General features: G+C 43.8%; 1 protein-coding gene across 1 annotated transcript; it reads right to left on the reverse strand.

Annotated features, from left to right (window-relative positions):
- Positions 1-1038: 1038 nt before the first annotated feature.
- Positions 1039-27046, reverse strand: LOC115315241 (the record flags this gene model as incomplete). Its single annotated transcript, XM_040214792.1, has 6 exons — positions 26846-27046; positions 13715-13872; positions 12774-12853; positions 6591-6692; positions 6335-6499; positions 1039-1358 (listed from the first exon to the last, which is right to left on the reverse strand). Coding segments are annotated over exons 1-6 (1017 nt in total), but the record flags the coding sequence as incomplete, so codon positions are not given.
- Between the last annotated feature and the right edge of the window lie 58 nt (positions 27047-27104).

Here is a 27104-nt window from a genome sequence, read left to right on the forward strand (position 1 = left end):
AGGATAAGAGGAAGAGGCAGGATAGAGGACGGGAGAGGGAGGATGAGGGGAGAAGGTGGTGATGGAGAGGAGGGGAGGAGGAGAGGGTACGGAGAAGGAGGGGCATACCCTCCTCCAGCTGAAGAGCTGGGCTCTAATTCTTTGTTACAGAGAGTTGTAAACGTCTTCTTTTTATCAGAAAAAAAGGTTTTGTGCCAGTAACGGAGGCCGGTGAGCAAACGACCTAGAGTCAAGCCCGGTTCTCAAACCGATTGAGGGTTGTAGTCCGGGACACCACAAGGTTCTTTGGCTTCCTCTACCCGTCGCGGGAGGAAGGCGTCCGGCGGTATGGACGGATAAGCAACCCTGTATAGGGGTGTCTTTACTTGGGCCAAGACTTAAAAAAAAGCTGGTGCGCGCTTGTTCAACCAATGCATAGTTCATAGTCCTGTTGTGTGTCTAAATTTTTTAGCCTTAAAAAAGCTTAAAGAGCTCGCACGAGATTTAAAATGGCGTACTTAACTAGCGACTGGCGAACTGCAATGTGAACGCCCTTAGTTGTCTAGAATAATTATTTAAAAAAAAAAATTCCCATGCATTCTTTAACTCTTGAAATCATTAGGCACGAATGGAGTGAAAACAAAACGATCGGATGGTTTTCCACAGGCCCTAGAACAATTTCGTTGAAAGGATGCGCACAAAATAATATTTAAAAACTCGGCTACTTCGTTTATGTTAACTAGCGAGCTTGACCTATTAAAAAAAGTGACCTGACTTGCTCAATTGAACAATACTGCGTTCGCTTAAAACGCGTCGCGCGCACCATGTTTTTTTTTAAGTCTTGGCGCAAGTTTGCTCGAAGACCCTGTACGTTTTTGTTTTGTTTACACTGAGAACGAAATGAAATCATTGGTTTTTCCAAATAATTTTATTTCCAAGGATGCAAGACACTACACAGTGACAGATTTTTTTTTTTTAATGTCAAGTTGCGTACACACGGCTTTTCCTCACCATCCGACATGCAATTGAGAATCACGCGTGTCAATTCTAATGAATTGACACGTATTGCCCTGTTAGTGTGGTATTACAGGTTATCGGATCGGAAACTCTATAGAATGGCTTTCCACAGTTTATCATGAAGGCGAGAACGCAGTCGACGGAAATCCGTTCCCATACGACATCGTTCCACCATCTTTGAAGGCCATCATCTACGTAAATTTGTACTCTTTTTTTGTCTGAAGCTGTCGCAGTGCAGTTTTCATAGATTCCCCATTCTACCTTACCCTCCTTATAGAGTTTCTCTTTTTTTCTTATAATTTCATCTTCCAGGTCAGCCACTATTTTTTTCAACTCGGTTTTTCTCAGCCACAAGTCACATCCTATAAAATCGACAAAATACCAATCAATTGCGAAAATGGTACAGACAGGTTTGGGAGACTGTGGAGGTACTCAAACGCGCGAAAGCAAGGGACTCCAATTGAAAACAAAAAGCAGTGGCAGCGCGGACAGCAGGTGGAAGCAATAATATAAAATAAAAATGTCTGTTGTCGGTCAGCGCTTGTCGCGTGCAGTACTCTTCTGGATGTCTGTTTTTGTTTCTATTTTTTGCGCGTTCTTTTTTGCTTTCGTTAATCATGTCGTAACACTAATCGTTACTAAGGTAAACAAAATTGAGATAAGCATAGTGTTTTTTTGTCACATGTTTAAACCGCCAGACTCGAGCCATTTCACCACACGCCAAAAAAGTTAAATAAGATAGGAATATCTCATTGAATGGGCATCAATTTTTCTTGAAAGAGAGTGGCAAGATTAGGCAATGAATAATTTTGTTTTATAGTCAGAGGTAAGCTGACTATTCTGACACAGCGCTCCGTAACCATCCCTGTGATATTTTTTAAGCAATATGTTTTTTAGGTTTTCTTAGATATTTCTTTCTATTGTGTTCTAAAACAACCGAGTCCTTTTTAGTTTTGGAACACATTCACACACACACATACACCCTCATAAGAAAAACGAAACACAAAATAACGAAGCACACAGAAAAGCTGAGCACTGATGTTTGCAAATGTAGATGATTAGGATACTTTTCAAATCCAACTCACTCCCAAAAATGCCAACTACCGCACTCAGTGCATTAAGATTACTTTGAGTTAATAAAATATGGGAAGTTAACACATGTCTTGCACGTAGAAAGTGCTGTGGAAACGACAATTCACGGAAGAGCCATAGAGTGAAAGCAAAGAAACATGTCTAAGGCAATGTATTCTGTTATGTGCAGTTTAGACAAAAATGCATACTCTCGAAAATTCCGGCGTCTGTATTGCCAAGTTTAGCCGAAGTAACCTTGACGCGTAGCTACAAAAGAACCGGGTGCCGTGATAAGAATCGTACTCTATATGTGCCAACTTTCTCTCACACGTTCTGGGCTAGCAGGGCTGGATGATCCCAGACAGTTCCAAAGTGCAGAGCCAAACTCTAGTTTCGAATGAACAATACATTTATAAAGCCTGACGTGGCATGAAATCTCTTTAAAATAACGGGTTTACGCGAACACAAACCTAAAAGCCCCAATCAAGAACTAACCGAATTCGACAGATGATCGAACTAAAGGATGGATCAATATAAACTCCTAAGTCATGTATGAAATATTCACGTCGCAATGGTTGATTGTCTTGTTTATAGAAAGAAATTAAGAGCATATTTCTTCCGTGACAAAAACAAAAAGTGTCTTTTAATATTTCGACGTAATTTTTTGTTGCTCATCACGATGAGATAGCAGGTTTGTCTTACAGCAGCTCACAATCAACCTGTGACTTGGTCCGTCTAACATCTTAATATAATCAACGAATCGAAGGAAATACTAAAAGAGACATTATAGGAAAAATGTTAAACGGCAAGGGTCCTAGAATACAACCTTGAGGAACGCAAGATGATATCTATGATCTACATAACGCACCGTTAACATGAGCGTTGTTGATGCGCCAGGAAAGATACGATGAAACCACGAACATACCGGCAAACGCACCTTATATTCCGGTAGCTTGTCATGGAGCGCAAGACCAAATGCTTTGGTTAAGTCAAAATAAATGGCGTCGATCTGCCCATAGTAGGCAACCAATGAAGCCAACGTCACTCAAATAGACTGCTAAGTTAATTTCAACACTTTTCGACTTTACGAAACCTTGTTGCGATTAATGGAATATTTATTTGAAGTAACTAGACAGCTGCACTTCTACCACGCTCTCGGACTGTTTTGAGAATATGGTAAACTAAATATACATTGTGCTTCATTTTAATTGGAACAGATGCCAAAAGACGTGAAAATTACACAACTGTTTTGTGTGCGGATGAGGAATAAAATCAGGGGGTCATATTATTGTGGGATAACTGTCATAACAAGTCGGACAATTGACTAAAACTTGTTAGGTAACTTTTAGTTTGTGAAAATAGACGTATGGTTCCCATTAGAAACTTGCTGTAGGTCATTAAAGACCACTAAATTGTATAATTTTAGGACTTAATGGACATGCATATTGCGGAGGTGCGCTAAAGGTACAACTGCAAAACAGGCTGGCGGTGCGAAACATGGATGACTATCGTCCGCTAAGCCCAAGAACAAACTTCAGCATACATCATTTTTACCTTGGCTTGGCAAAGAGCGAGAACTGCGGCACCTTCGAGCCAACCAGATTGACGACGTTGAAGCACGTGACAGACATTAACAAAGTCAGACGGGCGTGAACGCAACCCGAGCAGTTGGAGTGGAGTGGAAGAAGGAACTTCCCTTTTAATCCGAACCCTACTTTTGTGGGGCCCAGACGTCGCTGTTTTCCCCTTCGGAGATTTGCCCGTATGTCAAAATTTTTACAAAACCGGCCTTCTCCTCTGCGCCGCTCATGGCTTTGACAGCACCACGTACGGGTCACTATCATTTAGGCCGATAGTTGCAGTACGGCTGAGCGTGCATTACGGCCTAGAGGGCCGGAAGGGCCGGGAATGGATTTGAGGCCGAATAGGGCATAACTGCCGACAACTGCATTAAGTTCTATAGTCTCTGAAAGGGCTGGTGTGGCCGCCTCCTGGGGGGTTGCTTTGTGGTTGACGACCGTATTTGCCTCCATATTAGAAAGATGGCGCCCCATGTTTATTTTATTTCTCAGTGCACATTGTATCTCTCGGTGACGGCAAATACTGCGTTTTTTTATTTATTGCTTCATTTTTTACGGAAACGTGTTTGGCATGTCTCCGCAACGGAGAAGTGCCTTACACGAGCAGGCCAAGATACGTGGCAATCGACTCCATCTGCACCCAGAAGACGAAACTGGCGCGAGAGTGGAGCTGCATCAACGCCGCAGCAGGAATGGGAGTGGCAGCCATGTCAAAACTACTGCACGAGTTCGCAGACAACATGAACGCCTTCCTTGATTAAGTGTCCTGGCTGCTGGGGCTAAAAAGCTAGGCGAGAAAAGATTTGGAGGCCAGGTTTTCTTTTTAGCATTGTCCATGTGTTTTTTTTTTTTTTTTTGTTATATTTCCTAGCCTGCATGCATGTGTTTCCTTCAGCGTTTCGCTGTAAAGAGATTGAAAATGAAATTTCTAAAATACACCTCACTCATCGTTTTCGCGGCCGCCAGGTAGAACAAGGACACATCATTAATTTATTTAAAGTGCTAAAAATTAAAAAGACCCAATAACTTTTTTACTGAGCTTTTATTAATAATATTATTATTAATATTTTTATTTATTGTATTATTATTTATAATTATAATTATAATTCTATCTCTAATATTATAATACTATAACATAATATCTAATAAAGTCGATTTTTAAATTCGTTTGCGCCTGCGTGCGTGCGTGCGGGCGGATGTGCGTGTGTGCGTGTGTGCGCGCGTGCGTGAATGTGTGCGTGTGCGTGTAATAATAAAAATATGTAGACAAAGGAGCTACTGCTCGATGGAATAAGAAATGATAATGAGCAGAAAAGGAAATCAATAAATAAAATATTCGGCTAGGCAATGTCGCCGTGCCGACTGGTGCTGGCGGTGAATGGTGAAACAAACCCAAAACCGCAGTATTTGCAGTCACCGACAGATACACTCTTAAAAATGCCAATACATCTAGTTTCCCGCATCCTACTCGGAGCGCCAATATTGAAATCTGCGAAGAGACCTCGGCGTATGACGAGATTGAAAATACGTTAAGCCTAAAAGTGAAGTCTGAGTTGTGACACTGAGTATGGCGTTGCATCCGTCTTGTTCAATGTGGCGCCATCTATCTTATTTGATGGCAACTAAAGTCGTCAACCACAACGCGAGCCCCGAAAAGGCTTCCGCACCAGTCCATTCAAGACTATCGGCCTTAATGCAGTTCGCGGCCCTTACGCCCTACTCGGCTTCACAGACACTCCCGGCCTTTCCGCCCTTCTGGGTACTAATGCACTCTTGGCCGTAATGCGACAATTGGACCAAGCGGGAATTTTTCATGGCGTATAACTAGTGAAATAAAGTGTTGTTACGTTTCTTTTTCCGACGCTTTGATTGGTTCACTCGGGCAGTAGCCTTCGCCGTTTGCCAAGCTATGGTGAGACAAGAATAGACGCATATTTTTCGATCGCCGGGAGGCTAAAATGGCGGATGGTGTTCTCCTCATAAATTAAATCTTCATGTTATCGCTGAAGTGGACTATTCACTTTTAGGTATTTGTTGCACAAGCGATGCATAAAACATCTATTATGCTTTGTTGTTTCGTACTAGGACCCACCTCTCATCCTCAATTATCTTGCAAGTTTCCCACTTATCACGAAATTACCCAGAAATTAAGTTGCACTAGCATTCCGAATGTATTTGAAATCGCACACGACACCTGCAGTGTAATACATTTCACTACAGTCCTGCGAAGTCACCTTCTGCAATCGTAATTGAACAATCGTTAATTGTGCGTGATACTGGGCAATGTAGGGAGCACTCGTTTTTAGTTGAAACAAAACGTTGGTACCAATAGTATCTCTGTTTAGGTTAACCTATACCCATGGATCAGAACCTTCGAGGCACCGAAAATTACCAACGGGTTTAGACACGACCTCTGTGCAATGAACATACCGCGAAACGTGGGGTTTATCCTACACATGTCGGAAGCCTTCTAAGCGCGAAACCTTAAAAAAGCATCGCAAAGTAAATCCTTCGTAATACGTCTCCATGGACAGCTCGTTTTATTCAAGACTCCCATTTTAAGCAACCTTAATTTCGCTGTTTGTTCTTCTGTTATAAAGCAAACGGTATCTGCTAAACTGATAATTTAAATTAGCGAAAAACAAGACGATATGACATTTGTGTCGCTAAGGTATTAATGAACTTACCTCCTTTGGCTGCGGGACTCCTAAGGATATAACATTGCGGCTCGTTGTATACGACGTACATGTCAGCATAGTCAGCACTTTCCGGAGAGGGGAACAATTCATCTAGAACATTCTTCTTAGAATTACCATAGTTTCGTGCACTCTGACGAGAATCTACAGCATTACCTGAGTGAGAAAATCATTTTCGGAATTCAAACTGAATGCACCACTAACAAAAACATGGTCAACGCTTGTCGAACATTAAACCTGAACTTACCCCTATCAGGAAAGGGAGTACTTCTGGAATAGCAGATGGAGTTATCATTCTCAGCGTACGTGTAGCTTCCTGGGGGAACTGGAGTAGCGTTTGGGAGTGTTCCTGATTTTGGGGTACAAAAGCAAATTAACGCACTTTTAATATAGTTTAGACGATTGGGCATCTGAAATCCTCCCTGGCTGCGCGGTAATCCTGAACTGACATTGAAGCGAAGCAGTAAAGAAATTAATTACATCTATTTGGAGTTACTGTAGTTAGTTAAATTTTTTCTTACTAAATACTTTTTCAAGTTACAATAAAACGTTTGCAACAACATCATGTAAAAAAACGCTTTGAAAAAAAAATATAGACCACCTACAAAAATCAGTTTCGCAACGTATCGCGCTGCGACCTTCTACAGAGGTACAAGCAGGTAATGAAATTTTACAACGAAAAAAAAAAATCAACAAATGATGTTACGTGGTTTAAAAGGAAAAGAAAGAGCCAAAACCCACCAGCTTTACTCCGCTCCTTTGGCTTAGGGGAAACTAGGTGCCGTTTGGCTAGGCTTTTCGCTTGCTTTCGTAGCTGGGAGCTGGCTTCACTTGGAGAAAAAATTTAAGATGCCGTTTGGCACGGCTTCGAAGCCGAGGACGTAGGCTCGCTCCATGGGAGAGTTAATGCATTCGCACTAAGCGCAGCTCTTAGGCGCCTGTTTCCCCGCATTGGGCGTAGCCGTCGGTGTCGCCGTCGGTTTAACCACCCCGCTAAATTTAGCGAGAAATTGAATTGGTGTTCTGGTCACGTGACGTCAGGTTTCCTGCTAAATCTGGCAGAAAAACTCAATTTGTTTATGGTTGATGTGACACGAAGTCATGTGGCGTCATTTTCAGCTCTAAATTTAGCGAGGGACCTGAATTGGTGTTGAAGTCAAGTGGCGTCATTTTTCCGGCTAAATCCAGCGGGAAAACTGTGGGAGGAGGAGGATGGGAGGGTACATAGTGGAAGAGGGGAGTGAAGAAGGATTAAAGGAAGACGGGAGATGAGGAGGAGGAGAGGGGGAGGGGAGGGTATGGGGGGCATACACTCTGCTTGGTACCCTCTCCTGGTCCCCTACAAGAGCCGCGCTCTAAGTTCGCAATAGAGATTTGTAAACGTCGTTCATTTTTTTTTTTTTTTTTAACAAGGTAAGTTCGTTCCTGGATTTTTTCAATGTAGCCTTCCACTGCATGCTTGCACCTTTGGAGTAAATCGCAGTGCGATACATTGAGAAACTGATTTTTTGGGGACGTCTAATGTGCCTTAAAAGCATTGGCTTACATGCGTTATAAATGGAACTTAGTAATTTTTGTGTTACTTGTAACTTGGTTTAGTTACAATTACTTTCCGAATTTTAACTTCTGAGCATTATCGTCGAGCACTTCAAATCTGCGGAAGGCCCTGTCGGTGAGATTATTTGAATAATTACTGGGTTGACTTCACATGACACTGGAATTTGTTAATTTTGAGTGATAAATATACAGCTTGACTTGATTGAAAATGCTAATATATCAACATTTCGGAGTGAGCAGCACGTTTGGAACTGGAAGAAACGGTTAACACTATCGGTAATTAAATTCATGAGACGATTGTCTTAAACAGGCTAACATATATAACCGCAGTTTAGTAAATGCAACGAGTACGATGATCGCGAATGCAACCCGCTAAAGCTTTTTTGCTGCATCTGTTCTCAAGTGCATAAGAAAATGACAGGGTATCATGATCCATATCGAACGGGTTTGAACAAATTTAAATCCAAGGGTGCAGACGAGCTGGTTAAGGTTAAGCGGGAAACGTAGGGACAGGACAACACGAATCTATACACACAACTGACGTTTATTTGACAAAACACAACCTTAAATAGGCAACCAAAACAAAAAGAAAAAAAAAACGAACAGATGAAAAGAACATAATGATTAAAGCGATGATGTCACGCGTACCCAAGCAAGGTACTCGTATCCATAGTGCATTTGAACGCCCAAACGAGATCCCGCAGAAAGGAAATGATAGATCACATCCTCATAACAACACAAACAACTGAGGACCAAGTAAAAGTCAAACACCGAACGATCACTAAACAACAAAAAGGAATGAGGTTAACCGAATTCTAACACAGCCACAAAAAAGAAAATGTCTTAGATTAAGAAACGCTTTCATGCTAATGTTTAGAGAAACAAACATGTTGCTAAAACAAATAGCGTGCCTGCCCATCATCAACAACACTTTCACTCAATATTTGTAGCAATCCCTTTCCCAGTGGGGCACTTCACTATCTTTCCGAACAACGACACAATTGCTCCATGAAGAGAGAAGATTTTCTTATTCTGAACCTACGGATTCGTCTTTCTGCGCTCGTTTGTATTTAGTTAACCTGTCATTAAGACATCTAGCTGTCTGACTCACATAGCAAGAACCGAACTTCACAGAACGTTTCCCAACTACACCCAGATCGCAATTCAGAAGAGGGTTTTTGACTTTTGTTAGAATCAGCCTTCTGTGACGAAAGAAGTGTAAGCCGGTCGATCCGAAAATTGAGTTGAAAAACAGCTGTCGCACCAAACGTCTTCACTAGCGCTTTGAGGTTATTGGAAACACCACGGAGATGCGGCAAGCAAAAAAAAAAAAAAAAAACGACCGTAACATCCCGATAGTTAGCCCACCTAAAGTCAAAAGCAAATAGGGTGAAATAATGGGTGGTCTAACTTTGGGTGTGCGATCAAAAAAATGTTGAAAAAAAAATGTTATTTTTAGATTTCGGGATCTACGAAACTTGTAATCGCAATGAGGGGCGAGGAACAAAAGACAACTCTCCTTCCCAGTCAGCAATGTTCGCTTATCTCTCGCCGTGTCTAGGTAACACCATATTTCAGCCGAGGTGATGATAGGCCAAGACCCTGCAATTACAAAGTAGGCTATCCTTCGGCGATTTATGAAAATAGCAAATCGTCAAAAAATAAGCGTGCATTATTTTTCAAAGGTGGGTCATTTCTGGGGATCTTACGGAACTTTTCTCTACTCCGACGCCTTTCCGTAAGTTTGAATTTTTAGGAAATGACGGATGACCGTAAACACGAACGCCCTGCTGTATTTCGCGAAGAACAATCTACAAGCTGCTTTACCAAACCGGTGCCCAAACGGTGAGCACTAGAAAACTTTGTTGAGTTCATTAGCACAAACTTAACAACTCCCCGCTCTACAATTTTAGAATGAAAACTTAGCTCAGAGTGCAATAAATGGCTTTCCCACTTTGTTTCCCCACTCTCCAGGGTTCAAAATGTCAGTTCAGAGCAGATAGTTTTTTTTAGAACTAAATTAATAGATTAGAGTGAAGTACCTGGGATGTATAACTTAGTTTCATTTTTTTTGAAAACTAACTTTAACGAGTTACAATTGTAAGTGTGTAAGTGTGACTTAACTCCATATAAACTCAGGTAACTGCAACTGTAGCCTAATTAGCTGTCATAAGTAACTTTTACAGCTCTGTAGTGAAGCTAGTTCCGACGATAGTGGCACCAAAATGGGCTAATATTAGCAGGTACAACCAGGCTGTGACGTTGCCAGGGGAGGAACTTAAGGGGCTTCAGCCTCCCCTCCCCCACCTCAACATTCAGCCGACCTATAATATACACAGATATTATTACACCCCCTCCACCTCCCCTTGCCCTCACATCCCAAGTCATCAAGATCCGAGCCATCTCTGCACCCCCCAGATAAACCTTTCTGGCCAGGCCACTGCAACCGGATACATATCTGGCCGCTTCAAAGCCACAACCGTGCCTGCCCGTGGAGAACAACTGCAAACCCGCATTGATTGGTTGTATATAATCCACCTTTGCTAAAACAACCTACCTATTTTTCGGAGCGCTCTTATTTTTAGTAGAAATCCTCAATCGGTTAAGTTTTTGACTCTACTGCCACCAATGTTGAGGTCAAAGTTTTCCACGCTTGTATTAGGAAAGAGAGTTTTCGTGTTTTGTTTTTTAATTTATTACGTTGTAAATTTTGTTTCCGTATGACCCACACTGAACGTATCCCCTAAACACCAAGCCCTAGCTTTCTTCTCATGGTAGCGGGACCTTCAGTATCTTAAGGCCCGTTCACACTCTTGCGACCGAGTACGACCGGGAGAGACCAGACCTGTTGTTAAGCCTTTTACGATTTCTTAGGACCGGATGCGTTGCAGCGGAGCTGGTCCTAAGAGATCGCAAGAGGCTTAAAAAACGGTCTGGTCTCTCTCGGTCGTACTCCGTCGCAAGGGTGTCAACGGGCCTTTAGAGTTCACCTGAAAACCTCGGGAGATCATCTCTGACGCGGGAGTTAATCAGGACTCGGTTTGGTTTAAGACATTGCCTTAAGATATTGCCTGAAGACATTGCCTTAAGATATTGCCTGAACGTAGCATTATGGTTAGATGTGGCCTACACAAACCGACGATGGACGAACATGAGCACGATGGTGGGGCAATATTTGTAATAATGGCCCAGTCAAAGCAAGCAGGTTTCACTATTTACTCATACTGGTTTATTTTGGAAAGTCCGGTCCGTCATCCAACCGAACATTTTAGATATAAACCAATATTTACCCAACACCGTGTTTCACCTTGGGTAAATTAAAGGAATCTGTCTCTCTCTCTCTCTCTATATATATATATATGCATATATATAAAGAATCGGGCTAAGGTGCACGAATTTCCATAGTTAAAAAGTGATATTGAAACGACAGATAGCCTCGCCATATGAATGTAGGTCCTCGTTCTGTTTATTTCAAGTGTGATTTGAAAATATTCTTTATTGAGAAAAAGATTAGACAGAAAACTAGCACAAGTTCAAAAGTCACCAAAGTAAAAAAAAAAAAACTAAAAATAAAAACAGCATTTTGTTTTTCAGAAGATCTGCTTGTTTTGCTCGCTTCTCTCTCTATATATATATTTTTTGTTCGGCACGTCGGCAGCCCTCCAAAGCATCAGGGAGGAAATTTGCACTTTCTTAATTAGGGCTATTTCGTTCTCGTGTAACATAGGCCGAACATCTAACCCTCCTTGGAAGCACCTCGTTCTCTAGATTTAGCCTGTCGCCGTTTTTCAAGTTTTAAATGATTAATGCCCAGGACAACCCCATTAATACAAACAGACTAAATGTAAAAAAAAAAAAATTGTATGAGCAATTTTACTGTTGGAGATCCGAAACAGGGCTTACAATTGGTCCTGCCCGGTGACGTGATAGTGTGTTATCTTTAAAAGTGACCTGTTTACATTATCTTCAAATTCCATTCAGATTGCTACTTTGCGGCTCTTTAGTATCATTTGCCTCTTTGTTCTCGGCAGTTTATTTGTAGACGAATGCCTGCTATCAAAGATGGCTTGCTTCGTTTATAAGGACAACGAGGTTTCAGAAAAGAAGGTGCTCCATGCTTCATGTGAATTCTGTAAGCCTCACACTCAAAACACTAGAGAAATCTGTCGTTGAAACTTCAAATGCATTTTTCTCAGCTTCACTTTTTAGCAGGATGTGTTATCATTGGATGTTCTGATAGCGTAAAACCTTAATTTAGGTGTATTCTGAACTAAAATTTTCTGAAGAACTTAAAGTACTCACTGACGAAAATAATCCCTGGAGAAGGGGAAAAAGAGGGACAAAGGACAAACACAAATCTCCGAACACAGCTAGGTGACTGGCGCACCCGAAAAAATCCGCCTGGTCCGGGTACCGCTTGCGCCTTTGCATTTAATTGCATTATCATCATAAAGTACTCAATCTAAGAGAAAAAGCTCTCACAATAAACATTTTGTGAATGTTTATTTTTTATTTTATCGTGTTCTTTTTTTCTAAAATTAACTTTTTTTCTACAATTTGTAGTTACCTTAACTAGTACTATGTGCACTTTACTTCAGATTAAATATAATTCTTTGGATTGAAATTACAATTTTTCTTTAACACATTTGCTAATGAAGTCACTTCTTTTCTGGAGCTTGAGAAGCCTAAGATGCTGTATAATTGGTGTAAGAGGCTGAAACTATGGAATTTATAATTCCTAATAGGGCTTAATTCGTCCTGAAAATTTGAATAAATTTGAATGAAGGGTCAAAGGTTTATGCTACCAGGCTATACTCCCCACCGTCCCCCCCCCCCCCCTCAACCTTAAAGCGTGGTTAAAGTTTTTACATACCTTTGAAGTTGGCCCTTATAACGTTTTCAAGCGGGTAGTCAGCTTGATTCAGAGCTCTCACTTGTATTGTGGCATTCTCGCTGTAAATAATATAATTTACGAGCAAATTAATTTTAAAACATATGCGCCGAGAAACTGAGAAAGAGAAGGAGACTGGATGCAATTCGTCTGCAAAATTTTTCTGAGGTCGCTGGCTCCCACACCCATTGACAAATCCATATTGATTGGGCGACATAATGCTAAAGCGATCAAGAAAGGCTGTCATATTTTGGAAAATGTGTTTTTCTAAGATTTGTTTAACACAAGGCAAAATGGAAATCCGTCGATAATTGTGAAGTTTTTTTGTGCTCTCCCCTTTGAAATAGTGGCTTCACTAGTGCGCCCTTCAAAGCATCCGCGATCATTCAGAAGAGAATGAAACCATTTAACATGTGAAGGAGCAGAAGTTTCATAGAATCATAATTTCGGCGCAGATCATTTGCACTGATGCCATCGATACCAGACGCCTTTATCGTTTTGAAACTAAAAAGCGAACTTCAAAGATCAATTTCCGACGTTTGGGGTCTTTCTTTGCAGGGTCTTTTTTTGTGCACGTAAGCCCGCAAAGCCCGACCTGTATCAATTTTTTATGTAAACTTTTTGTGTGCAAAACTTGACTTCTGTAAAGCTTTTTTGTTTTTGTTTTTTTTGTGCACGAGGGACTGTGCGAGTTTCGACTTGTTTTATTTTTAAATCGGGGTCCGGTCCCACAAACCCCTGCTGGTTTTGATCGGCCCCAATAACACACTTGGAGACAGCGGCAGTTATGAATAAACGATCAATAATAATAATAATAATAATAATAATAATAATAATAATAATAATAATAATAATAATAATAATAATAATATTATTATTATTATTATTATTATTATTATTCAGCTGAGTAGTAACGTACTTACTATTTCCTTTTTTTCGTATCGTAAATCGTTATTGTGTGAGTGGCGGTTTTGTCGGTTTTGTCTGTGATATTAGCTGTTGCGAAGACACATTTCTTTTCAACGGGAACAGCCGCGCGAAACAACAGAAAATACGTATTAGTTGACGTTTCTTCTAGGACCTGCAATCATCAAAACAAAACATTTCTTATTTATTTCCTCAATACTAGGAGAAGACGCACGGCAGGGCCAACTAAATAGGCCACTTATACCCGTTCCACACGGGCAACTCGAATAGCATTGACAACGAATGACATTCGCGTGATCGACGAATGGGCTCGCGATCTGTCGCGCGTGGAACGCTCCACGCTCGGGGTGTCGCGCGCTGATTGGCCGATCCTTCAAAAGTCATTCGTTATAAATGGCATTCGAGTTGACCATGCGGCACAGCAGGGTTGGGCAGAAATACTCAAAAATGTATTTGGAAATACAAATACTGGGATACATTGAAATAGCAGCTAAAATACTGATACTAAGATACATCTGTAAAAATTTATCGCGATACGTATTGGAAATACATTTTAAAAAGAGGCAAAAAGTATTTGGAAATACAAATACAGGAATACATTTTAGGAAGGGCAGAAATACAAATACAGAAATACTGATACTGCAATACATTTTCCAAATTTTTTTGAGACGCCAACTGTGATGAAGCTTGAAGTTTGAAGTGGATGTTTTCGATCCTGAAATTACTTTTCTCTAGGCTTGGCATTTTGCCTTGAAGGTAGAGGTTTCGGACAAGGAGTCTTCAATGGGCCCAAAAAAAAAGTTCCAACAATTGTTGACCGCGGTCCCTTCCATGACATCCTGTCTGTCTGACGAGGGAATTCTGTCAACATTGATCACATTATGTCACGGTGGAGTGAACTAGAATTCTTTATCTGTAGGTGTGGCCTTGAACATGAAACTTTACCACGCTGCTGTGTGGAAGGACAATGCGTGTTTTCGTTTTAGGCTACCTAGCTGAAGATCATGCATGCAGTGTCATTTGTAATTTTTGAGAATAGTGGACCACCTGAAGCATCTTGGAATACATGTCTTATCTTCTGTTTTACAGTCGAAGAAACGATACGGTAGCATCCCTGTTCTGAAGGTCCTTACTACCGACCCTCCGCCACCGACGCGCGGATTGCAGTCCTCAAGTTTTGCCTATCATTATCCAAACAGAGACCTCGTGGATTGCGAGCTGATATTGCCGGCACAGGTGCGAGCTCTCCAAGAAACAGCGGTCTCGAGTCTAGTCGCGAGAGTACATAGTTCGGGATGGCACAGCAAGGCCACTTCTGGCCTCCTTCTGGGTTTCGTATCACCAGAGCAGCGGGTCACGTTCACGTCGGCTGATGACGTACCCTTGAGCCGTGCAATGTTACGGGCGCAGCCGCAGATTCATTCGAATATGTGTTGAACTTCACAGCGTGAGTCTTCCTACTATTTCAAGTCAACCACCACCTGGCTCGTGCTGCAACGGAATGTGACTCAGCTTTGCCGGCTGGGTGTACTCTGTACGCTAAGGTGAGAGAGACGGTTAGCAGCGGGCATTGGTTGCCAGGAAACAATGACTCAAGAAATTCCCACCTAAGGACCTGCGGCAGAAGATGCTCTGACTCCACTCCTGGCACGCCACCTGGTTCGAGTCCCCGACTACGCAACACTTCTCAGAAGAGGGAAGATGACGTATAGAAAAATAGTTTGCAGAATCAAAAGAATCCTTGGTCAGCATAGTAACAATACCCCAGCATCTCCTTGACTCTGGTGCCCTCAGAAGTAAAAAAAAAAAAAAAAAAAATGCGTTCAGCCTTGTTTTTCTTTGTTTTTTTTCGGGGGGGGGGGGGGAGTATTTGTCAAGAAATGTAACGAAATACATTTCCTCCTGATTGTATCGCGATACAAAGAAACATTCCAAATGTATTTCGATACAGGAATAGAGATACCGGTAAAAAAAAATGTATCGCGATACAGAAATACAGATACGAAATGTATTTCTGAAATACTATCGCGATACATTTGTATCGCGATACTGCCCAACCCTGCGGCACAGGTATTACTTACATTTAAGCATTCGTACCCTGTCGACAGTAAAAATCAGGGATTGCATCAGGCACTTTAAATCACAGCAAAGTAACGGTGTTCGTCTAGACTGTATACCCTTCAATCAACGCTCATACACAAAGAACAAATCGAACGCCTGTATCACTAACATTGGTTTCAACACGACTACAACATAAATGTGCACGTGCCAATATATTACTGGCGAGCGCGTATTTGTGTAACCGTTCAGAACAAGTATATGGTTACATAGAAGTAACACCTGCAAACGACGCAGTGGATTTTAAACACCTCTAGCACTCGCATGTGCAGGTTTGATATTTCTTTAGGACTGAAAAGTATACTAAAAAAAATAATTTGCGTACGGTCATCCCATGCTTTTAGAAACGACAGCTGATGATCCTCTAGCGCTCCCTAAATTATATTTAAGTATAGTTTAAGTATTTCTGCTTTCTTCGTTTTTTGTAATAAAGCAGTATGGTTTCTAAAGATATTGGGTGATAATTTACCGTACTTTTCGGTGTATATCCCACAACGGTTACTTTGGGGTCCAAATAAGATATTTCGTTTAGATGGTCTGCAACGGGTTTACCGTGCGCACTTAGTGCATAGTCCTTTTATTTTCAATTCTGGTTCAGTTCCAGGGAGCGAAAATAACGGTTCAAACCGGTTGAAACCGGTTTGAGCCACTAAATGTGAATATATTTTCTGCGCTGTTTCGGCAATAGGCACTATTTAAACCGTGAAACGAGTAACTATACATTTTTTTTTATTATTCGTACAATCCACTTTAAAAATAAGAAAAAAACGCTATTTAATATCAACGAAACAGTCAAATAAAAGCTAAATTACCATAAAAAAGTCGTGTTTATATGATTCAACATCTATTTTTTTACCTCAGTCGCATATATTTTACTTAAATCGAAAGGTCATCAGTCTGGTAGGTCGCCTACAATCCCCGTGATTGGTACGAATTTGCGTCGCAGTATTAAAAGTTGAATATTAGTTGTTCTCTTGAACTCAGAAATTAATTACAGTGCATAAAATCATAGAATTGGCACCTCCTCGCCATACATATCGTGAAATCTAGTTTAGGAAATACGTTTCATAATATAAAGGATGACGGCGCAACTAAGCTAGAAGCAACACTATTTTCAAAATGCCACGAAAGTTTTAGGACAATCCATTTCATTCTACGTTTTTAAAGATATTCAGTGGCAATCACAACGTTTTTTTTTTTTTTGTGACCAACATTGTTTGCTCTCAGAACCGTGATGTAGGCGAAAAATCATCCAGAAAAGAGTGATCAAAGTTCCTTACTCTAATCTATACCCACCTTCGCACCCAGATCCAATATGCCCTTCAATGGCGCCCACACAAGCGAATATTTTCCCCATATCCTGGCGTTTATGTTTGTTCTTGACAAGATGCCGATCAATGTAATTAGCAAATAAGCTTCACCACTGGAAATTTCTGATTTCTAGTTAAATAGAACAAAAGTAGTATTCCCAACTCTACTCGACATTGCAGCTACTTAATTAGTCTCTTCTTGACGTCTACGTGCGCACTCATTATAGTTTGTGTCAGGAACACATATGTCAGGAACACATTTATGTTTCAGAAACACATTTATGAGTCGGAAACACGTAGTTATTTAAATCATCTACAAACTCAGAAATTTGTTTAAGGCTCTCCCAAATCACTTATACACGTGCTTATCGAGGATAAAAACGCCAGAAAATACTCGCAGGAGATATTTCAGACAATTTGTGGGTGCATTTACTAATGATGTATATCTTTAAGGCCATTGGCATTTATTTATGTTGCCAAATCTTAAGTCAGTAAATAGATTTGTATTATTATTAATAAATTCGACTGCATGAAGTTCACATGACCACTTGAGACCGACATGAGAAGAAGATACTCGAAATTACGTCATTTGTTGAGTCTGCGCAAACGGACTTTTTTGTTCGCTGTTTGGCAGAGTAAAACACCGCATGTCTTGACACCATGCCGTGACATGACCATCTGACACATTATTAACCATTGTGACTATAAAAGAGCGCCATAAAGACCCACATTTTCTCATACATTGCGATTCGGTATATGACAATTCGATCACCACGTACAGGGCTATTCAAGGAGACGCCAGGCTCTTTAAATCGACCACAAAATTCGGTTTCTTAACCTGTCGCGCTACGACTTTGTGCAGCGTTGCCCACAGATGGCGCTTTTTTTTTTTTTGTGAAATTTTCAAAGAGCTATTTTACCCGAGGAAAAAGTAAAGAAAGAAACAGGCTTAGCTCCTACACTCTCAAGAAAAAAGGGTGTCAAAAGGTGTATTCTTACACCCTTTGTCCCATATAATACACCCCCAAATTTCAATTCGACATACAGCGCCCTACAGTCGAACAGACGGCCCGAAATTTTAGGAGGACTTTGATAGCCGTGTAGTACAACCTATTAAAATAGCTAATGTACGTTTTACTGAACACAAAAAAATAACCCGGGTTTTCTGGGCCCTACTCCAAAACTCGGTTTTTTCTTTATGTGGTCCTTGATCTGTACATTATCTATTTTAATAAGTTGAACCACACGGCTATCAAGCCCCTCGTAAAGTTTCGGGCCCTCTGTTCGACTGTAGGGCACTGTACGTCGAATTGAAATTCTGGGGTGTATTATATGGGACAAAGGGTGTAACAATACACCTTTTGACACCCTTTTTTCTTGAGAGTGTATGGAAATCCAGCGACGTCACCGATCTTCAAACAACACGGCACCGTTTCGCACGGGAGACGAGACATGGCGCAAGCAGTCGCGACGCCAGCTGCCGCCAACGAACGAGCATACGACGCCGAGAGCCGGTGTATTTAGCAGACAAGCAACTGCAGTGCCTTGTTCACTGATCTCAATGACAATTGCTGGATCGCGTTTGCCCGCTCTGCGAAGGGGGTCACTGGCGGCCATCTTTAGGTAGAGTCATATTACCTCTAGCCAAGGTACAGCTCCTGCAGCCACTGTAACCCATCCATGGCAGACAGCGTTTGGGCAGGTGTGGTAGCAGGCTGCCGTCAAAATAGGGTTGATGATATTTCGTGCTTGATTGAAATTGTATGACGAAACATGTTTTTGAAACCCAGCGTGAACGGTAGCGCGATCTTTGAGGACCCGGTGAAAGTTTCACTAAATCGCAGCACCGGGGGAAAAGCAGCACAGCTCGCATCGAAAGTCGCATCAAAATTAGCATCAAAAGCAGACGCCGGTACGGAGTCTGCTTTCGATGCGAGCTGCGCTGCTTTCCCCCGGTTCCGCGCTTTCGTAGAACTTTCTCCGGGTCCTCAAAGATGAGGCTACCGTTCACGCCGGGTTTCAAGAATCTGCGTGGTCGAACAACTTGAATCAAGCACGAAATATCTCCCACGGTACAATTTACTAGATCCACGGCTATTTTATGCAACGAGGTAGAGGGGCTTAGAGCGATAAACCGGGGTTCCGGTCTGCACTCGAAAGTGACCCCCATAAGGCGGCTGCCATTGTACGCAGATATGGCCACTCGTCACATGACCAAACCAAATGCGTGACGTCACAGGAAAGATGGCAGCGCCCATGCAGCGGCTGGCCCCAGCTGGGCTGGAGCTTGTCGGATGCTTTGTTGGTTGTCGTTCGTCTCGGCGAGTTGATTTCAGGCGCAGAAGCCGTCATATGAGGCCGGTCGACAGCGACCTCAGAGTTCAGCGTGGTGTCTGACGAAGGTATAAGGTGAAAATACGGAGGAACGGTGTGCATTTCGCTGGTGACCGACGTCGATATTGCCACGGAAGAGACAATCTGCCCTACGTTGCTCGCACCTCGGATTGATTCGGATACTGCTAGGATAAAATTTAAGGCGATGTTTCTGTGCTCTCGTTGACCGTCGGAACCTTCGAGATCTGCAGTAAAGCGTGTGCAATGTATGGATACACCACAGTTTAGCGACGGGAATTGTGTGAGTCGTGCTTGGCAGTGTGCAATCGTGGTGTCGCTTCGTTCAAATGCCCGAAGGCTCACTTTGGTTGTGCGGTGCACCGCAGAGCTGCCTTGCCGCTTGTAGTTCCCGTGCCGTGTTAAGTAATACTGTGCTGCTTCCCAAATTGTTTCGCCGTAGACGTGCTCTTTTACGGAGCACAGGTGTGCGGCGCGCCGAAGAGCTGCCTTCAAGCTGGTAGTTCCTGTGCCGTTCTTTAGGTGATGCTGTGCTGCCTACTAAATTGTTCTGGCGTAGACGTGCACCTCCACTGAGCACAGGTGTTGCAGTAGGTATTGAGTCCGCTGGTCTGTCGCACGTTTCGTCGACACCAAAGTTTCAACACTCGTTACGCGAATTGCAAGCTGTGTGGACATTTCATCGCGCGCGTTACCTACCCAGTCCACCCATTCACGCCGCTTTGCGACGGCAGTCTGCCGCGGCTCATTACCAGAAAAGTGGTCTCACATCGATTTCAGTTCAGCTCGTCCACGGCAGTCGCCAGACCCCGAAGGAGAGGATTTATTCGGACAGAATGCCATTAAAGCAGTGCAGCTTCTTTAGTGGTCAGGATAGACTCTTTTCTGTCTGTTTTGTTATATTGTCTCGGATGCTTCCTCCAGTCCTATTTTCTATCAATATTTACTATTCTGGAAAGTTCCAGGCTATGCTCAGCTGTCATTGTATGTTCTGGTGGAGGTGCTGCGCACTTTACCCATAGCCCTTCACTCTTTGTCTACCCTGGCGGCTCCTCAGCAGAGTTGCCCGATAACAAGACACGGGTGGCGCATTATCCCGAGTCTTAAACCCCCGGCGAGCCGTGAACCAAGTCCTATCCCGAGCCCGGCAGCAAAATTGCAAGACGAGCGAGTACCACAAGGGCGAAACTAGGAAACGCATCACGAAGAACTTGAAATCCAAGCCAGGCGCTGCTACCAGCAAGAACCAACGGAATTAGGTCTTTTGCCAGAAAAACCGAAGCTGACTAAGCCAACAATGACAACCCTGTCACACCAAACCACGTTCGCTCCCACCATCGTTTGAATGCCCGTCGCACCTCGCACTCCGATGCCCTTTCACGCAAGGTGCACAAGACGTCGAGGGCTGGATTGAACAATATGACCGTGTCGCCCGCCACAGTGGGTAGATGGACAACCAGCTCCTGCAGAACCTATACTTCTCGTGGAAGAAACTGTGAGGCACTGGTTTGAGAACCTAGAATCCTCCTTAACGTCGTGGGAAGTTTGCAAGACCGAGCTGAAGTGCATGTTCATCAGCCAACATTGACAAGAGAGAGCCGAATTTCCGATTCTGTCCAGGACACGCCCCCAACGAAAGCGTCACCACCTTCGTGGAGGATGTTTTGCTTCTGATCGACCACCCACGCCAACCCTGATGCTACAGAAGACAAGAAGCTAAGAATCCCACGTTCCTCATGTGAGGGACACCTTCAGCAGCCTTGTCCGCAACCCCACGACAACAGTCGAAGGGTTCATATCAATGCAGCTTCCAACATTGAATGCACACTGCAAGCCCGAGCACGTCACTATTAAAAACTCCCCAGCGTCGCGACACTCAAGTCGTCCAGCTGCAACTTCGACGCCAGCCCCCCAGGCATCCGTGACATCATTCAGAATGGTGTCCGGGAGGAGATAAGGAAGCTAGTTCCTGCCATCAATTGCCCGGCTTTAATTTTGATCGCCGAAATTTTTTCAGAAGTTTGACAGGCATTTCAACTGGAGACTTCTTCGAGCGAAGCGGCATCTGACGAAACGAGGGCGACTTATGCCACAAAGTCACAACGACCACCACCGGCTACCTATTACTATTCAATGCCAATTCAACGAAATACCCCAATGCCGAAGCATTCCCGATATCGAGAAGAACCAGTGTAAGTCCGCGCTGAACAAAGTACACCGAGGAAGACGGAAGTACTGCGAATGGCCAACCGAAAACCACTCTGCTACCACTGCATGAGGCCGACCTTGTCTACTGGAGGTGCCCGTACCAATGAAGTGGCTTGCAAGGGTTCGTGCCGAACGACCCTCGACCACGTCTTGGCGAGCGTCCGGGGAAGATTTAGGATTATCTTCGGCGGTCCTTGTCCCTGGCGCCGACATTACCCCGAAGCTCGTGATCTACTTCATCTGGACGGGAGGTAAGCACGACAAAGCAGGTGAGCGGCAATGCAAGGAGAGTGGATCTGGTGTCGGTTGTCGCCCAAGGACAATACCTAATAATTTGCTGACACTAATTATCTGTGTCCAAGCCATGAAGCACACAATTTCCAACTTTGAGGGAAAATGACGCTCAGTGACCTGAAGAAATAGAATGGTTGGTTTCTCTCAAAAGTGGACTACAAGCATCACGAGACTTCACTTTGCCACACAAGACTTGCACAAGTTGCAGTGGTCGTGGGATGCACAATAAATCTCCATTACGAAATAAAAGTGAAATGGCTTGGATAGCAAAGATTGTTGCCAGCTATCAAGTCAACGGTACAGCAAAAGGCACAGCCATATAACCAATACATGCCCGAGCTTGCTGCATTGGTGCAAAAAACTACCAGGAAAAATTTGCGGATTAGAAGCCAGCCCTGCAGCTTCAGTGCATCAGATGTCAGTAGGCGCAAATGACGTATGATTACAAGATGGCATCAGTCGGTTAAAGTTGCTACTCGACCAAACTGAACACCGACGTGCCAGGAGCGTCGTCCCACAACAAGGTCCACAGGTATTACGATTGAACGCCTGACAGGAGACTGTCGCAGAAAGAACTCGTTCTAGAACCATTAACTAAGAATCAATAATTATGTAATGCAGTGGAAATAAACATTTGATACACTAACCAGATAAACCTATTTCCGCTTACCTTTATGCCTTGAGAGTTTATACACAAAGAATTGTGTTCACCACACGCGCAGGTACTTTTGAGGACACTCGCATCTCTGACCCTTGAATATTAATCGATGGGACATACCAGACTGGCAGACTTGTTGCATTGGGCTGCACTCATTCCACTTTTCCTGAACACACCTCTGAGCATATACTTTAATCGTATGCGTTGATGCATTGTTATATAGCAGGACACTTCCTATACGTAGACCCTTTGCAGAAACCCATCAAGCAACACAACTGCTGCCATTTTTTTTCGGCGTAAAGCACACAAATGGGCCCCAGTTCACGTCAAATGCTAATGCAGCATTCGAGTCCAATGGGCGCTGAGCCGAGTTCACAGTGATGGCGGACGTAACATTCTTGTAGAACAAATGACCAAGTATGAAAGCCTGGGGTAATTAGAGTAGTAGCTACTGTAATTTGTTTCATCACAATTTGGCAAACAGCAAAGGCTACAGTCTCGGTGAGCCAATATGCACGTTGGAGAGAGGCACATGACAACATGTCATTCAGAGTGCTCGTCTGCACAGATTTGTCACACACCTTCGCTCTGTCTCTCTGATTGGCTCGAGGGGGCTGTGGCGGTTGTCCTTTTCTAGGTTACAATGATACGAAGTATAGACAACCCACACTTTTCAAAAAAAGGCTATTGAAGAGACCGAAAGGAATGGTCAACATTTTTCAACAAGACTGCTCTTCAGGCAAGGGATGAACACAAATATGAATCATCTTATCCAGGTAATTAGACCAAGTAAATAATTGACCGACTAATACAATGCACTCTGATGAAAAAAAGTATTGCTGCAATAAATCCTATGAAAGAGAAAAAGGTACAGTTAATCTATGCATACACCAAACCAGTTGTTGTTATTGCAAGTCGAATAGCTTTGAAGCAGGTGCCTGCAACGATTTATTCATCCCCACGCTCAATAAAACGGCATCCTCGTAGCTGAAAATAAGTGTGCACTTCGCACTCACCAAAAAAGGAAGAAAGGCGATCGAATGTAGAATCGCCGATTAGCACAAAGGGCGCAGGAGTTTCCTCGCTAAAAGTTGCTATGGTTATTCGGTGACGCAGGCCTCAAACAACTTCTCCTAGGCCCTAACGCGACGTATACCTTTCGCGTCGATTTATAGCCATTTCAACGTTCAAACAAAGCTAAGAGAACGCGAAAATTTCATGCTAAAAGCACTCAAAGTTCTATCGATCCTCGAACACATCTCGGAATCCGAGCACCGGTACGGCGATACGGCTGATGCTGTCTCACAGGTGTTAATATTCATATGATCCAGAGAGATCTTGCGTAAAAAGGGTATAAAGTCTCATTCCTTCATATTTTCACAATATACCTGCGTCAGCGAGCACGAAGAAGCCCGAAATCGTTGGAAAGCCGCTGCACATCACGGCTGCCGCGCACCGAACAAACTCGCATCCGCCAGCTCTGGGCGCTGCCATCTTACCTGCGACGTCACGGCTCTTGTAAGCTCACGAGACGAGTGGTCACATTTGCGTAAAACATGGCGGCAACCGGGGGGGTGCCACTTCGGAACTTCCGGTTTATCACTCTAAGCCCCTCTACTTCGTTGATTTTATGGCACCCGGCCGCCATTGCGCTGTCCGCCATATTACTATGATGGCTAGAGATGATATAACTCTACCTAAAGATGGCCGCCAGCGACCGCATTTCGGTCCATAGGAGGAGCTGGTCAAACGCGATCCAGCAAATAGACATAGAGATCAGTGGCCTTGTTGTTACCGCGCGTGTTTTTGTTTCTGCGACTTTCGCCGCCTGCGGAACGCGCGCCGCTTTTGAGTCGAAAAGTTCGTCTGCGAAAGACGCCGCCTCTCGGCGCCGTATGCTTGTTCGTTGGCGGCGTTCGTTGCGCCATCTCTTTTATCCCGTGCGAAACGGTGCCGTGTTGTTTGAAGACCGGTGGCGTCGCTGCGTTTCCATGGGAGCTAAGCCTTTTTCTTTCTTTGTTTTTTCCTCAGGTAAGTTCACTCTTTGCAAACTTTACAAAAAAAAAAAAAAAATACACCCTCTGTGGGCAACGCGGCACAAAGTCGTCGCGCGATAGGTTAAGAAACCGAATTTTGCGGTCGATTTAAAGAGCCTGGCGTCTTCTTGAATCACCCTGTAGAAATACAGCTCCCGATTTCGATTTTTAAAACATTCATTTTCTAATACAAAAAAAAAAAAATTACCGTGAACAGTTTTGAATCGGTTACCATTACATTTTTTTCGGTTCAGTTCCGGTTCAGTTCCAAGATGGCGGCGGAAATTTCGGTTCGGTTCAGGTTCGGTTTGGCTAAAGATAACGGTTGGGTTCCGGTTCGACACTTTGCCTCCTACACTGGTGCAGAAAAGCGTAGGGCGGTGTGCTTCCGGTCGTATCCCGATACAGATACCGGAAGTACACCGCGCTATACTTTTCTGCACAGGTGCGAGAGGTTCAGGTAAATCGAACGCGCCTAGTGTCTTTCTGCACACGCAACAACCACGCCGAGGGTCTGCGCGAGCGGAGGACGAAGTGGCACGAGCTGTCTCGAGAACTGGTGCTTCCCTTCAATGAACTACACTTCTATCGACGTTACGCACGCGTGGAACGCTTAATCAGGTCGTTTTCTTGCAGTGTACTAGAATGCGGGGTAGTGTTTGGACCGGCGCGTCTAGGCAGTGGCAGCTCGTGAGGCTGCACGTATAGACAACGAACGCAGCGCTGGAGTCGACAGCAGAAAGTCGCTGAAGCCTGCACAGGCCGCTGCACGTGCGCGTGAGCATGTAGAATAGCCTCCCCTATTGCCCACGAGACCGATCGAAAGCGTCGCACTGGTGGGCCTTCCACGATTGGCCGAATGCTTTCTTCCACGTCAGCAAAGGATAGGGGTCTCGTCGACAGAAATAAGAGTAATGTAAGAACTTCGATTTTGACGGTATTGTCAGGGTTGCTTTAAGATCGCATTGATTTCCAGCTTCCACCGTCCTAAATACAAGCACCATCAAACTTGTGGTTCAGAAAGTAATGGCGTCACGAGAGGTAACCACAGGAGGGCGCCACCCAAGCATCTCGCCGGTAATACTCACAAAGCCTGGCGGTTCGACGACGGAGCCATGAAGTGCCCGGTCGCCGATTTGGAGCGGGGGGATCTCGTAGCAGAGAGCATCGAAGAGCCGTTTCTCGGAGAACCCGAATGTCAGCGCACAGCTTTTGTCGCGGGGAGGACCCGAAACACTCTTTTTTTCACTCGGGAGAAGTGTGTTTCAGCTTCTCGCCGCAGCGGGGCGCGAGTCACGTGGCTCTCCTCTCATCTGTTGTCTGCCGCTCTACCTTTTCCATTTCGGTGGCAGCTTATCGTGGCCATCTGCCAGGCTTTGTCAGTATAAAAGAGGCTATCGAGGAGCAAGTGCCCAACCACCACCCTGTTCAGCTCACTACCAATGCACCGGTGTCGACACCTGTCACGATCTACAACACGCGCCTCACACGAGCGTCTCCGGTCCCAACACTACCCCGTCTTCTATAAAACACTGCATTTCTATCGAAAACACGGAGGTAGGAAGAAGAAGAGGCGACATAGAGACACAAGCCAGCCAAACGAGAAAAGCCCGTGTGAAGCCGGAAGTGGAGGACGTGGTCGGTGGAACACCCGTAAGGGTGACCAAAACCGCACCGAAGCCGCTGCTGACGCCGAATCAGGTGCGCTTTTCGTCCAATAGCGTCTTTTGGTTTTGGTCATCGTTGGGGGCGTGTCCCTCTATACCGGAAGTCACCCCGGCGTCATCTCTTATGGCGTATGTCACCTGGAGAAAAGCTGCAGATGATATGATTGTAACTTTAGCGCGATATCGAGTTTCCTACGCGCTCCAAGCGTATTTGCTGATTCAGTAGTTTTCAATGACACTCAGCAAATTTCTGATTGGACTCATATCCTTACCTTTAATCATTAAAAAGTTCATTAACACATTTGAGCTAATTAACTCGTTGGTCTTGATGTTTATTTATTCAGAATATGTCTCTCTGACCGTGTAACTCACCTGCACAGTCCGCATTAGTATAGCTTTCGTGTATTTTTAAAACAAATCTGTAAAGCCTTAAAGAAACACACTGAATTTCATTCTCCTATCCCCTCTTATCTTAACCACATACCTGCCACGCATCTTGCAGAGACCCAAGTTCTGGGTCGTTGAAGGTAGGGTTGTTTTCCGGGTTTTTCATGGTCATTTTCTCCGTCCAGTGAAAGCTCGGCGTCCAGTGATAGCTCGGCGTCCATTCCTCGTACAGTGCCCAGACCTCAGCCGTGGTGAGACATGCGAACAAAAATGCGTACTGGAGGCCCATTGCAACGTATTCTATCCGCGTTCACTCCTCTTCTGAGACTGACTGAACACTGCGTAAGTGATAAAAT

The sequence above is a fragment of the Ixodes scapularis genome, unplaced genomic scaffold (assembly GCF_016920785.2).
Source record: "Ixodes scapularis isolate PalLabHiFi unplaced genomic scaffold, ASM1692078v2 PGA_scaffold5__190_contigs__length_132052651, whole genome shotgun sequence".
Classification (NCBI taxonomy): Eukaryota; Metazoa; Arthropoda; class Arachnida; order Ixodida; family Ixodidae; genus Ixodes; species Ixodes scapularis.